A 13,722-nucleotide genomic window follows, 5' to 3' on the forward strand; every position below is an offset into this window, starting at 1 on the left:
CAAAAACGAAATTTTTTGGCTGAAAGCGCAAATGGAATAGTAAGTGCCTGAGTATGCGACTAGTATTCTTAAAACTTCCACCACTATTATCGATAGTCGATGAGGCAATCGATAGATATTACAGCTCTGGCGTGAAAAGCAAAGCGAAAAACTGAAAGCGAAATTGAGTTTGAGGGAGTCACTGTGCATGGCACATTTTAAAACTGCAGCAGTTTTCGCGTTGTCTGCTTATGTGCGAAGTTTAATAAAAGTAAACAGAAAGTCATAGTTGATAGATTTATAGAAATCGAAACGTAGTACGGTATGTGCCCATTTGTGTGTGATGTGTTGCTTAATTCTCTTTCGTCAGCTGCCCGATTGCCTCTTTATCACACACATGAATTTACCATATGTACGTGCCTGTGTGTGTGTGTGTGTAGGAAACTCGCTTTGCGATCAGGTTCGGGAACCCCAACCCTGCGCGATGCTATAGTGACAAAAAAATGCGAGTGAGCTGAGAGTTAACTACAAAAAAACGCAACAAAACAAAAGATCACTAAAAAAATGATTAATATAAATATATACGAAATAATATACATATAAGGAGGACCCCTCGTATGTTTTGTCTCTTTTTTTGTTGTTTTTTTTTTTTGTCATGCGCGCTCACTCGTCCACACTCTCGTTCTCTGTCGCTCTCACACTTACATTACGGTTCGTGGCAATAGCTCGCGTGCGTTTTGGTTTTGTTTTGCTGCCAAAACTAATGCAAAAACAACAAAAAATTGGATACAGAAGAGACGAAAAAGTCTGCCAAGCAACAGTTGCAAACTGCGACTTGCATATTCCTGTTGTACACGAAGACGCGACGAAAAGCGTAGAACTGAACGGGACGGAACAGAAAATTCTTCCTCCAAGCACAGCGGCAGTAGGCGAGGCTAGGGAAGGCAAGGTGAGACGACGTGTTGCCTTCATTTTTGCAAGCACGCATTGTTTTCCTCACAAAAAATCCAAATTCGTAATCCCAACAACACTTCGCTCACCTCTTGCTTCCTTATCTCAGGTGTACGAGAGTAAACAACAATTGTTATACTCGTACACACATATATACAACATAAAACTGCGTCGAAGTGTGCCTGTGCCTAGTGTGTTCTGTACGGATATTAATTCAAACTAAATCCTTAGGGCAACTACAAAAGTGACTGACAAAAATAAGTGAAACGTGAATCGGAATCGTTGCGTGAAAATTCGCTGTAAATTCAAAATGTGTTTTATTTTCTCGTTTCCGTTCAGCTTTTGATAATTAAATTTTCAAGTAACCACGAGAACGATAGTGCTCCTCATTGCGGAAAGAGTCACAGAAGCACCTCCGCTAACCCTCGATTCAAATTGGTACAAATGCAGCCCCGATAACCACGACGACAAACGGTTGCAATAACGGCGTTAGGTGCGAAGGACAAGGCACCCGCCACCCACGCTTAAATCACAGCTGAGAGCCAGAAAGAGACAGCAAGTCGCCCTCGAGAAGAGAAGAGAAGCAAGAATCGAAAAAGCTCTGAAAGCACACCAACACAACACCAAAAGCATTAAAACTGCAGCAGAGCGACCCTATCCCACACATCACACTCACACCAGCGCCACGAGCATCGAACACTGCATCGGGCATTGAGCATAGGGAGGGACACACACTGACACTGGGAGGAAGAAGATGGATCTTTTCGATATGGACGACGTTGTAGTGGGCCCCCCGGACGAGTGCAGCACCCCGCTGAAGGAGTGGCGGCTGAAACTCCAGGCTGGCACACTGACACGCAACGACTTCATCGAGTTCTTCAAGAAGGAGTCGCCCAAATACTTTGACTACCAGAACGAGCTGGACACAGGTGAGAGGCACTGCTGCTCGCTCTTGGGTTTCATTTTATTTCTTAAGCTATTGCCGTTTGAGCAAACGATTCGGTATTGCGCCTACTGCGTCTACCCTCCGTTCCTGCCGCTCCTCCCTCCCACTGTTTATCTGTTGTTATTATTATATTTGGGGTGTTGTTCACAAAGCTTTAGAGCGAACAGCAAAGCTGGAACTTCGATTGACTTGACATATGAAACCGCTCGTATACCCCCTCGTGCAGGGGTAAACTGTTGGGAGCAGCTCCAAGGATCCAAGATAACCATGATAGGACCTTGCCGCTTTATACTTTCTCAATTTCGCATAGAGATCGTCGTAGGCAACCGAGCAGAACAGAAATCGTATATGTTAAGATGACACTGTTGTGAGGACAGACTTTGGGCCACGGTTGTTGTGACGACAATGACTGATAAAACAGAATGTGAAATATGTTTATTTGTATTTGAATTCAATTCGGTTTATTCAACTTGCTTTTACCTGGCCCTTGTCCAGATCAGACCCAGTCCTCTGACGTGTCCCCAGTCTTTTCCAGCTTTCTTCAGACTTACGGATGGATTTTGAATTCGTGAGTTTGTCTCTTTGTGGAGCCAATAAACGGCTGATACAATTAGACATACAGACTTTCTTGTGTGAATGCATTCGTGTGTCGAGTATATACATACATATATTCATGTAAGTACATATATGTATTTATATGTGTATGTGTATGATGATACTTGTCATTCGTGTTAATACATTCTCCTTAAACAAATCTTTTCTGTTTCTGCTTAATTTTGTTCCCATTTGAGTACTTGGGTATTTGGTTGGGGTGCCTTAAACTTCTCATTCTCCTTTCCTCTCGGCGCGATTAGCTGATTAACACATGCTATCGCTGGCATGTCGCCGGAAGGACATGTCTTTGTGTGGGGAGGGGCTGAGCTTTTTGTTTGCTTTTCCCAAGGAGTGTGAAATATGGCATGGACAATTCCGCCTCAGCTCTGATCTTTACCGTTCAGTTCCGTTCCGTTCATTTCCGTGCTGATCGATTCTCCTCTGTGCTGCTCTGTTCTAGGCCCTCGCCCGTCCGTTGCGTTCTTTGTTCCACTCTATTACGCCTCAGCAGCACACTGTTGCACACGTAGTTATGTACATATGTAGGTGTTTTACAGTGGAACGTTTTGCATGCACATATTCGTCAGTAAATAGAAGAATCACCTATAGATACATAGCAAAAAACAGTACATACATATGTATGTAGGTATATGCATGTACATATGTACGAACTATGTATGTGCATACATACTATGTGCACTGCAGACTTTGTTGTATTTATTATTTTCGTTGATAGCACGAGAATCGTTGTGACGTCAGATTCTCAGATGCGTTGTCGATTGTGGAAGAGTGTGTGAAAGAGAGGGAAGAGAAAGAGAGTGAGAGCGTGGAAGGCGTTGCCTAGCCACTGCAATTTCATTTGTTCCGTCTGGCTATAATAGTGCTCCGATCCGATCCAGATTCGGCAAATTGTGCATGCCGCAGCTTTCGTCCTTCGTGGGGGGCGGAAGGGGACGGTTCAGTGTGATATTACAGGAGTCTGGACTCAAAATTAAGTTGCTCTAGCTCTTATAGTCTCTGAGAACTAGCCGTCAAACAAGACGGACGGACGGATGGAAGTTCTGGGAAGTTACACACATCCCCATTCACTTTCACCACAAATCGAATATACCCTTGTACTCTTCGAGTACCAGGTATTAAAAAAGCTAACGGGAACCGCTGTCGCTCTTACATACGATTCCCTCGCTCGCGCTCTCTTCTTCTGGCTCCTACTTCTACTCTCTTACTCTCATTGGATAGTATCTATCTATCTGTCTCGCTTTGAACGATGCAGGCAGAGTTCATACCTGCATGCGTACATATGTACATATGTATGTGTTGCATATGAAGGCGCGACCTTGAACTGTATTTGTGTTTGTTGTATTTGACGATTTGTGGTTTTCATTTCAATTCGAAAACTCGTTTCGATGGAAGGTTTCTCTTCGCCTCCAATCTCCAGTTCTCTTGCGGTCGCAACATCATCGTCATCATCACGATCATGATTGTCATAATATCTTTCTTTATGCTGTTTAACCTGCTCTACAAAATATTTGAGATATTTTACACAGACCGATGATGATTGAGTTACTCATATGTATGTTCATATGAACATACGAATGCATGTACATATATGCACGTATGTTGTACTAATGCAAGTAATACTACACCGCTAAACAATGACTAAATGCGTTTAACCAAGATCCCACATCCCATCCCCACCTTCACCCTAACTGAAGTAGTGTGTTTTCCACTCACTTTGGCACTCACGGGGTCTCTTCCGTCTCTATCCCCCGAGTAAGCCCGAATTATTTTACTTTGAATCACCAAAGTAGTCTCCATGCTGTCTAGAACTGAAATTAATCCTAGAGTGGGGCTAATGATTGAATATTGTGATGCACGTATGTATGTATGAGCATGTGTATACATATGTATACCCTCTATTCGAAGTCTACTCCACACAAGCGGCTACTGGAGCATTCGTGAAGGAGGAATGCGTTTTTGCCTGGTATCCGCGCGTAACAGCCTTCTGCTGGTTTCACATGGGACGCTTGATGGTGCAGCATACAGAGGTTGATGGATGTGTTGTCTTATCAATTGGAGCGATTTGTTGCAGAACATGTCAGCCATATGTATGTACATATGTATGTTCTTACTTCCCTACGTTATCATAGCTATACCCGATACTCGACAGAGTTTAGGGATATACATATACTCCTTATTCCCGCCTCCTACTTCCTGCTTGTAGTGTAGTGTCCACCTAAAGAAGGCATCGACGTTGAATGTCTTGGGTCACCGAACGAATTCATTTGCCAGCATAGTACCCACCCACAGCATTTATGTTCTCGTAACCTTGTCAACTATTTCATGCCTCTCCGTTGCTCCGTTTTCTTATTATTTTTAGTAAAATGCATGTTCAAAGAAGCCCTGGCCAAGGAGGAGATAATCGATGTTCTGGTCGAGTTCATGCTTGGCGATAACCCAAAATCGGCGCTGGAGAAGCTGCGGCTCGAGGGCAACACCGCTACCGTCTGCGGCAAGGTGTTCAAAAATGGGGAGCCCACTTACAGTTGCCGGGAGTGTGGCATGGATCCCACCTGTGTGCTGTGCGTAAACTGCTTTAAGCGGTCGGCGCATCGCTTCCACAAGTACAAAATGTCCACCTCCGGCGGCGGTGGCTGCTGCGATTGTGGGGACAATGAGGCCTGGAAGAAGGATCACTATTGTCATCTGCATTTGGTGAGTAAAACGAGAGTGCTTCCTAACATGCTACCCCTTACTTTACCGTCCGAATCCGTTTCCGTATCTGTTGCAGGATAATCGAAAGAATCCGCTCGAGAGCAAGATCATCGGTGGGGCCGTTTTGGAGCGCAGCGAGATCTGCTTCAGTGCCATACTGGCGTTTTGTGTCAACTATCTGGAGATCGAGCCGAATGCCAGTCTGAAGTGCCTCGATGGGGAGGGCCTGGAGCTGGATGGGGCGCACTTTTGCACGGTGCTGTACAACGACGAGTCACACACGTTTGACCAGGTCATCCAGACGCTGACAAAGATCGCCAAGTGCCGCCACAAGGAGGCCATGGAGATAGTGGCGGCCATAGACCGCGAGGGCAGGGCCGTTGTCAAGTGCGACACTTTCAAGGCGTGCAACGAGCTGAAGACGGCCATAGAGAACCAGATGATACCACCGAGCGGTCTCCTTACCAATCTCCGCAACAACCAGTCGCTGCGAACCTCCGTGCTGCACATCAACTCGGTGGCCTGCCAGCAGTTCGCCCTCCAGCTGCTTAGCTGGTTCCAGGAGTTCCTTGTCCGCCACTACCTCTTCCGCAAGACCTTCTCCGAGCTGGTGCAGCAGAAGCAGGAGTCCTTCTGCATCCGCCACATCCTCGAGTACGACGTGAAGCTGTGGAAGACCGCTCGCACCTGCTGGCACCGCCTCCTCATCTCGGGCATGCTCATGGAGTACGAGAACAAGATGGTGCTGGCCCAAGAGTTCTCACGCCGCTACGCGACAATGGTGGAAGACTTCATCAACGATGACCACGACCACGCCTTCTCGATAGTCTCTCTCAGTGTGCAGCTCTTCACCGTCCCCAGCATTGCCCATCGCCTGATCGCCAAAGAGGGCATATTCGACAAGCTGCTGCACACGTTCTACTACGTGGCCATCGAGAAATTCATCCTCAATCGCACCCTCCACTTCAGCAAGAACATTGCCAGCCTCACCTTCTTCAAGCGAGCCAACTATATTCTGTACGACCTGCGCTATCTGCTCAGCCTCAAGCCAGACGTCCTGAGCAATGAGCTGCGCACTGGATTTCTAGAGGGCTGCAAGGCTCTGATGCGAGTCCTAAATGTGATGCAAGGCATGGAGTCGATTACCCGCCAGACGGGACAGCACATGGACTACGAGCCGGAGTGGGAGTGCGCCTTCAATCTGCACATAAAGCTGGCCACGACCATTTCGCAGGTGATCGAGTGGGCATCCACCGACAAGACGCTGCTGCACAAACTCTACAAGATGACGGTGCGGGCTCTGGTGAGCAACAACTTTATTGTCGGAGGCGAGGAGGCGGAGGCCAAGAGTGTGGCTGGACATGTGGCCAACTGCCTCATATACGATGTCTCGGTGCGGCCGGTGTCCATTCATCTGCCATTGACTCGCTTTTATGCCGGGATCTACCTGCATCTGGGGACACACGACCTAAGCTACGACTGCCTGGTGGCCGAAACCGAGGCGCTGAACATCAAGATGACGCCGCGCGAGATCATAGAGCCGGTGCTGTGCACCCATGCGATGATTGCCCAGGTGGCCGCCGGAATGTGGCGCCGCAACGGCTACTCTCTGCTCCACCAGCTGTACTTCTACAAAAATGTGCGCTGCCGCGTCGAGATGCTGGACAGGGACATTGTCTGCCTGCAGATTGGTGCCTCTCTTATGGAGAGCAACGAGTTCCTCATCCATGCCCTGAACAAGTTCAATCTGATCGGATGGGCCCAGTCCAACTACGAATCGAAGCTGGCCGAGTCCCCCCTCGACGATGAGTTCATGCGCCAGCTGTCAATGATCGACGAGTTCCTCGAGCTGCTCATCGTCATCATCGGGGAGCGCTGGATGCCCGGAGTATCGCTCGTGACCGAGGAAGATCGCCTGCGCAAGGAGATCATCCAGCTGCTGTGCATCAAATCCTACTCCCATTCGGAGCTGAGTCGCGCCCTGCCTGACACCACCGGCGGCAACAGTGACAGTGTCTTCGAGGACGTCATCAACACGGTGGCCACGTTCAAGAAGCCCGTGGGTGCCGATCGGAAGGGCGTCTACGTTCTGAAGGAGTCGCTGTTCGAAGAATTCAACGTGTACTTCTATCACTACACCAAGGAGGATAAATCAAAGGCCGAGGAGCTGCAGCGAGAGCGTCGCAAGGCCAAAAAGGAACTGGTCTGCTGTCCGCCCCCCATGCTGCCGCAGTTGACTCCAGCGTTCACGTGAGTCCGCTTGAGGATACTCGTATGGAGGATTCTGTTGCTAATGCTAATGCCAATTTTCGCTTGCTACCATTACAGGTCCATGGCCAACATATTGCAGTGCAATGTGTTCCTCAGCATCTGCACTTTGACTATGGATCGGGCTCTGGACATTCGCAGTCGCTCCTTCTCGGAATCCCATGTGCAGAAGGTATGTAGTTTCCTGCTCTGTTCTTTCTGCTTCTGCTTCTAACAATCGTAATTTCTTTTCAATTTAGATTTTACATTTGCTCGGCTTTGCCATCCAAGAGGAACTTAGCGAGCACTACCCATTTCTCAGTTTCTATGAGCGCGCGCAGCAGTTTGGAATCCTCGACAAGTTGGACGAGCTAGCACGCTGCCCAAGGGTTAGTGCCCACGCTTTATATACTGCCTGCCTTGAATGTCCTTTAATTTGATCTCATTTCGCCACAGTTGGAGGCACATCGTGACTTTGTGCTTTGGACCATTAAACGGTACAAGGATATGCAGGCCAAGCAGGCCCCAGCAGCAGCGGCCGGGCCCAGCGGCTCTCAGAAGAAGACTGCGGGCGAAGAGCCGCCGCTGACATCCGAGGAACAGGCACGCCAGGAGAAGGAGACCCGCGCCAAGCTGGCCGCCGAGCGTCGAGCCAAGATTATGGCCCAGATGCAGAGTGCCCAAAAGTCCTTTATGAAGTCGAACGCTGAGATGTTTGCCAACAGCGACCTGGAGCAGGATTCAATCTCAACAGGAGCCTCTAGTAGCCGGGGGGCGGCATCCTCCATGAGCAGCACCGCTATGGATTGGGAGGATATATCGGATGAGAGCCTAGAGGAGCAGGGTGCGGCAGCTCTAGTGATAAAGCAGAACCCGGCCTGCCTGGGGCCAAACCGGGCCCACTACCAGTCGCAGGAGAACAGCTTCAAATGCATCCTGTGCTTCGAGAACTGTAGCATCAACCCGGACGGACCACCGCTCGTTAGCTCCGCGTTTGTGCAGACCTCACGCGTGATCCTGACTACACCGAGCCACTACAAGGGCAAGTGCGGCATGCACGTGAGCTGCTGCGGCCACGTGATGCACTACCAGTGCTGGCAGGAGTACTACAGTAACGAGGAGTCTAAGGAGCAGCGTCGCCTCCACCGGAATCGTCTCGCCCTCAGCCAGGGCCACAACGTGGAGTTCCACTGTCCGTATTGCCGGGCCCTCAGCAATACTGTGCTCCCCGTCAGCGAGCCCCTGGTCGGACTTATTCCCGGCGGCCTTCCCGGAGTGCCGCCGGCTGTCAGCTCTGAGAGCTACTTGCCCCTGGACTGCTTCGTGGAGATCATGAGGACTCTTGCTGGGGAGCTATCGGCTCCAGCCGGTGACAACACCATGTGGCAGTATCCGAGCGTTCTGCGCAGGTCCAATGTAATTGGCGATCTGGCTCAGTTCGAGCGTAGTGTGCAGCTGATCGCGAAGCCGCAGCTGCACGCCACTTGTATGGAGGTGATGACCTCCTTCAACAAGGCGCTGCAAAATGCGATGATAAGCCAACAGCCGAACGCTGTCACAGAGGGCGGAGTGGGCGGCGAGGCCGAGAACCCGTACCTGGTCTTTGACACATGCAGCTACACATTGGAGTCCCTTGAGATATACATGTACACTATGCGGAAGCCGCTCAAGGTGGAGATGCCCATGCGCCATCAGACGTGCACCACGAACCTGGTGCGCGCCTGCGCCCTCTACTCGAGTTGGGCTCCGCAGCGACCCGAACTGGCGTCCAAGCTGCTGGACACCATATTCAACCAGAAGGGAACCAGTGTCCTCGAATGGGACTGCTTCCGCATGCTAGTCCAGCTAAGCTTTGGGGTCCTCAACCTCATGGTGAGGGAGAATGGTAAGTGTAATCCGAATCCAGTGCGTTGCATCGCTCTCTTTGTTGCTTGATTACTGATTCTTGATTTTCAATCTGTTGCATAGAACACACTTTTCTGCCCAGCGGCAGCATGTTCGATTTCTACATGCTGCAGACAATGTTCCTGGCCAATGTCACAAAGGCCGTCATCTGCTTTGACGTTGAGAAACAGCTGGACAGCCGGCGGGCCAAGGAGGAGGCTGGCAAGGCGCCAACTGAGCTCTCTCAGCTAGCATATGTGGAGCAGCTTCCCTCGAAGATCCAGGAGAATATGGTGGCGTTCTATCGTCGCTACAATGTGCCAGCCCGAATGCGCCAGCTGGTGCAGCAAAAGGAGGCGGAGGAGAAGCACAACCAGGGTCACAGCCAGAGTCAGAACCAAGAGCAGACTGTGGTAATCCCATGCGAGCTGCAGCACCTGGCCTTGATGCTGGAGTATGTACAGTGTCAGATGAGAGCATTCTTGCGATGCGCCTGCCTCTTCTACCGCTGCCTGACCGATGTTGAGTTCCCCGACACGTTCCCCACAGAACAACCGGATAGATTTGACCTGATGTGCCAGTACCTGGGTCTGGATGCTGACATGGGCGTATATTTCGATATGGAGACAGTCTATGCCACCGTGATGCACAACTTTGCCGCGCATCCGCACATCCTGCGCCAGGCCGAGCAGTGCAGTTTACGCTATGGAGATCCCGTGGAGGTGTTACCATGTCTGCGTCCCCTGCCGGAGCTGAAGCCGCTCTTTGAGGACTACAGCGATCTGATCAACAGCGTATCGGACATTTTCTGTCCCAACAACGAGCGCGAGGAAATGAAGACCCCTACGATGTGCCTGATCTGTGGCAAAGTGCTTTGTGGACAGTCGTACTGCTGTCAGCCAGAGCTGGGAAAGATGTCGGTGGGGGCCTGCACCCATCATGCCCACAGCTGCGGCGCCGAGGTCGGCATATTTCTACGCATACGGGACTGCCAGGTTGTCTATCTAGGCCGTGGCAAGGGCTGCTATGTCCAGCCACCGTATCTGGACGAGTATGGGGAGACGGATCAGGGCCTAAGGCGCGGCAATCCATTGCGCCTCAGCCAGTATGCCTATCGCCGCATCTTTATGCAGTGGTTGGGTCACAAGCTGCACGAGGAAATTGCTCGACTCAATGATAATGCCAACGTGGCTGTAACGCAATGGCATCACATGTAGTCCGAACGAAGAGCGAGAAGTAGTAGTTCAGCTTCGGAACGAAAGGGGAAGAACTGGAGCTGGAGCTGAACATGAAGCTGTAGGAGATCGAGAGCAAGAGCGATGGCAATGGCGACAGTCAATGTGATTATTACGTACTAACATTAGGAGAGCATATTTATACGTCTAAGCATTTTACAAGTTATCCTTTGGAAAGGAAACAGATCCCCCTTCCCCACCCCACGCCCACCCTCACATATACACACACACACACACACACACCTCAACACGTTGAGTACTAAAACGAAAAACCAAAAGAAACCTAAACCTAAATTCGAACTAAAACTACAATCCTTACACACGTCCAGCTTCAACTTTGTAAAATCGTCTTGCGTTCTCTTACACTATTACACATAAAAACTTGATTAAATTTTTTTTTGAGCTAACATTAGAAAACTTCTTGATAGTTTGTGTAGTAGACCGAATTTCGAGGACCTTCTCTAGTTATATATATATATAATATACATATACTACACTTAAAAAAAAACTAGGCTAGATTTTGCCAGCACCTTCAAGGACTATACACGAGACTATACATGTGACCCCCACAGCAGATAAGAGTAACTGAAAAGAAAGAAAGAAAATATAACAAATGAGCACTCTGTGTTTCTTTGATTATCTGATTGATAATTTGATCTATAGTCTGTTCCATGACCACGGCCATGTCATCAGCAACTCCCCAAGTCTGTGTACATAGAAATCTCTGAATTCTTTTCCAAATCCCCACAATTATTGACACTTAGCAGGGAAGCAGCAGGGCTATGTGCAGTCTTGAAAAGAAGGCGGTAGCGTAACCTAACCCGAAGATATACATACATACATATGTGTATTCATCAATCCAAATAGCCGGGTAGGTTGCCGGGTCGCACTTCCATCCGAAGAACACTGACACCCGTAAGACGTTGACACACATATTGGCACACCTTAAACTCAACTTTGCACACTTCCGAACAATATGTATTCTCCTTCCACTCCACTCGGCAAACCTTTAACGACAAGAAGATGACTTCAAACATACTAAAGTTAGTCAAATTTCATGTTTCTTTATCAGAATATACTTAACACCTCCATATGGTAACTATCTATGGATAGATATACATATGTATGCAAACATACACAAACATGTTTCTATCTATATATTGTATAACAACAACAACAAAATCGATTTATGTAAAGTTCAAGCCAAATATTGTTGCGAAACAAAATCTGACAAATAGAAACTGGAAGAAACCAACAAACTTGAAATAAAATGCAGTTTGAAAATATTTTTTATTGAATCTGCAACGAGCACTGCCCAATGAGACGACGGCTCGTCGCACAGCACCTCGTGCTGCTGCTGGAGAGCGCAGAGTCGGTCAGTAGCGACTACTTCTACTTACAGAATATGCCATGCAAATTAAGAGAACATTTGCCATGTGCACTTCGAAAATAAATTCATCTTTTGTACCGGCCAGTAGGATTGTGTGGAGGATCCCTGTATTTTAATGAAGTCAATCACTTTGGTAGGACTTATTTCCCAAATCCGGTTGTTCTCACAAACTTGAAGACTCTTTAATAGATCGCAGAATATTCATTCTGTGTCCTGCTCCATTGCACAGAATCTACAGCAGTCTATATTTACTAATTTCTCTTTCTTGAGGGGACATTTCAGGTGAAAGTCTTCTGTAATATCATCGTCTAAGTTCGAATGTCGTCTTTATTCAAGTTGAGAAGTCGCATTGAGAGCTTCTTCTCCAGGAGGAGAAACTTCTTGGCATGGCTTTGGCCTTTACTGACAATTCTGTGCTTGAGTTTCTTTTATTCGTGTCATTTCCAGATCATTTTTTCGGTTCAGAGCTCCAGAAGGAGATATCAAGTTTCTGAAGCTCAGAGCGTATGATGAGCTTTTTTGTCAGCATTAAGTTATTTACAAGTGCATCAAAAAAGAAAAGGGAAAACAGCTTTTATTATTCCTGGATAAGCTTTTCCGGACTAGCACCTGGCTCCAGAAGGGCAGGAGGGGAACACAGTGGCTCGCCACATTTCTTTGGTTGGGTCTTCGACTCACAACAGACCCAGATCTGTCTAGCTGTTCCAAAGATTCTGAGACTCCAAGGAAATTTGGTGTCCCAGGAAAGGAGAATCCAACCTTAACTCGGCGACCTCAAAGTGGGGGCTATTGAGTAGTTTTTGAAAAAGAACTGAATTGTTTTGTTTCGAGAGCGAGCTTTGAGGTACTAAAAGGAAGTTAACGAGAGCCTAACCAAAAGGGCGAAAAGAGAAGACCCAAAAAGAAGTGTGTTGATTTCGTTTTGCCTTTGTGTTACTCAATCTTGAGGCTCGATTGGAGTTTCCTTTTCAGATCCGGATTTCATCGAGAAAGCGCTTTCGTGGATATGCGGCCAAGTGATATTGGCTAAATCAAATGTTAAATGTTAAAAGTTAAAGAAAACAAATTCATTTGGTTTTGTTTTTCGACTTAAAGCCCGCTGAGGGGCAAAGCAAACTGAGCAAAGTGTAATCCACTCACGAAGAAAAGGAGAGAGAGATAAGCACTCAAATTATTCCCCCTATTGTTTTTCCGTTTTCTTCCTCCCTTCACGGTCTTGCTCGTTGACTCTATGCATGCACCTAAAGAAATTAATTGTGCGTCTTATTTATTATTAGTCATTATCCAGTTCGTTAGTCTTTAAAGCCCTTCTTTTTATACCCGATACTCAAAATGAGTATTGGGATTTATTAGATTTGTGGTGAAAATGGATGTGCGTAACGTCCAGCCGAGTCGGTTGAGCCCTGTCTGTCTGTCCGTCCCTATCAGCGCCTAGTGCGCAAAGACTATAAGAGCTAGAGCAACGACATTTTATATCCAGCCTTCTGTGATATGTCACTGTTACAAGAATATTTCAGAACTTTGCCCCACCCCTTTCCGCCCCCACAAAGAGCGCAAATCTGTGGCATCCACAATTTTAAAGATACGAGAAAACAGAAAACGCCGAATCGTGGAGGATGGTTATATCTTCGAGAGTGTAAAATCTGAACTAGATCGTATAATTATTATAGCTAGAATCAAGAAAACAAATTTATTCTTTCTCGCTCTGTCTCTCTCTAACACACACGTATCATAGACGGCTTTTCTTAGACTATTTTAGAGACTATAAAAGCTAGAGCAAC

At 47.8% G+C, this 13,722-nt stretch overlaps 1 protein-coding gene and 1 long non-coding RNA gene across 3 annotated transcripts; one reads left to right on the forward strand and one right to left on the reverse strand.

The window, feature by feature from the left end:
- Nucleotides 1–88: 88 nt before the first annotated feature.
- Ubr1 (Ubr1 ubiquitin ligase) lies at nt 89–11,199 on the forward strand. 2 transcript variants are annotated; one of them, XM_001354292.4, is made up of 8 exons: nt 89–301; nt 1,270–1,859; nt 4,851–5,185; nt 5,262–7,435; nt 7,514–7,625; nt 7,693–7,821; nt 7,889–9,317; nt 9,401–11,199. In XM_001354292.4, exons 2-8 carry the CDS (start codon nt 1,685–1,687, stop codon nt 10,531–10,533), a joined length of 5,487 nt encoding a protein of 1,828 aa, XP_001354328.3. In that variant the 5' UTR covers nt 89–301; nt 1,270–1,684; the 3' UTR covers nt 10,534–11,199. The 2 variants fall into 2 exon arrangements, with proteins under 2 accessions (XP_001354328.3, XP_033240603.1); XM_033384712.1 differs by lacking the exon at nt 89–301 and having other exon boundaries at nt 1,162–1,859.
- LOC117185057 (uncharacterized) lies at nt 1,829–2,976 on the reverse strand. The gene is made up of 2 exons (XR_004470554.1): nt 2,357–2,976; nt 1,829–2,285 (listed from the first exon to the last, which is right to left on the reverse strand). It is a non-coding gene; the product is annotated as an uncharacterized lncRNA (long non-coding RNA).
- Nucleotides 11,200–13,722: the final 2,523 nt, after the last annotated feature.

Source organism: Drosophila pseudoobscura, chromosome X, assembly GCF_009870125.1.
Source record: "Drosophila pseudoobscura strain MV-25-SWS-2005 chromosome X, UCI_Dpse_MV25, whole genome shotgun sequence".
Classification (NCBI taxonomy): Eukaryota; Metazoa; Arthropoda; class Insecta; order Diptera; family Drosophilidae; genus Drosophila; species Drosophila pseudoobscura.

Bases quoted from the DNA above. Each gene is read 5' to 3' on its own strand.
- Ubr1 (XM_001354292.4), top strand. From the start codon at position 1,685: ATGGATCTTTTCGATATGGACGACGTTGTAGTGGGCCCCCCGGACGAG. The intron at 7,436-7,513 runs GTGAGTCCGCTT...CTACCATTACAG, and splicing joins CAGTTGACTCCAGCGTTCAC to GTCCATGGCCAACATATTGC. The intron at 7,626-7,692 runs GTATGTAGTTTC...TTTTCAATTTAG, and splicing joins CGGAATCCCATGTGCAGAAG to ATTTTACATTTGCTCGGCTT.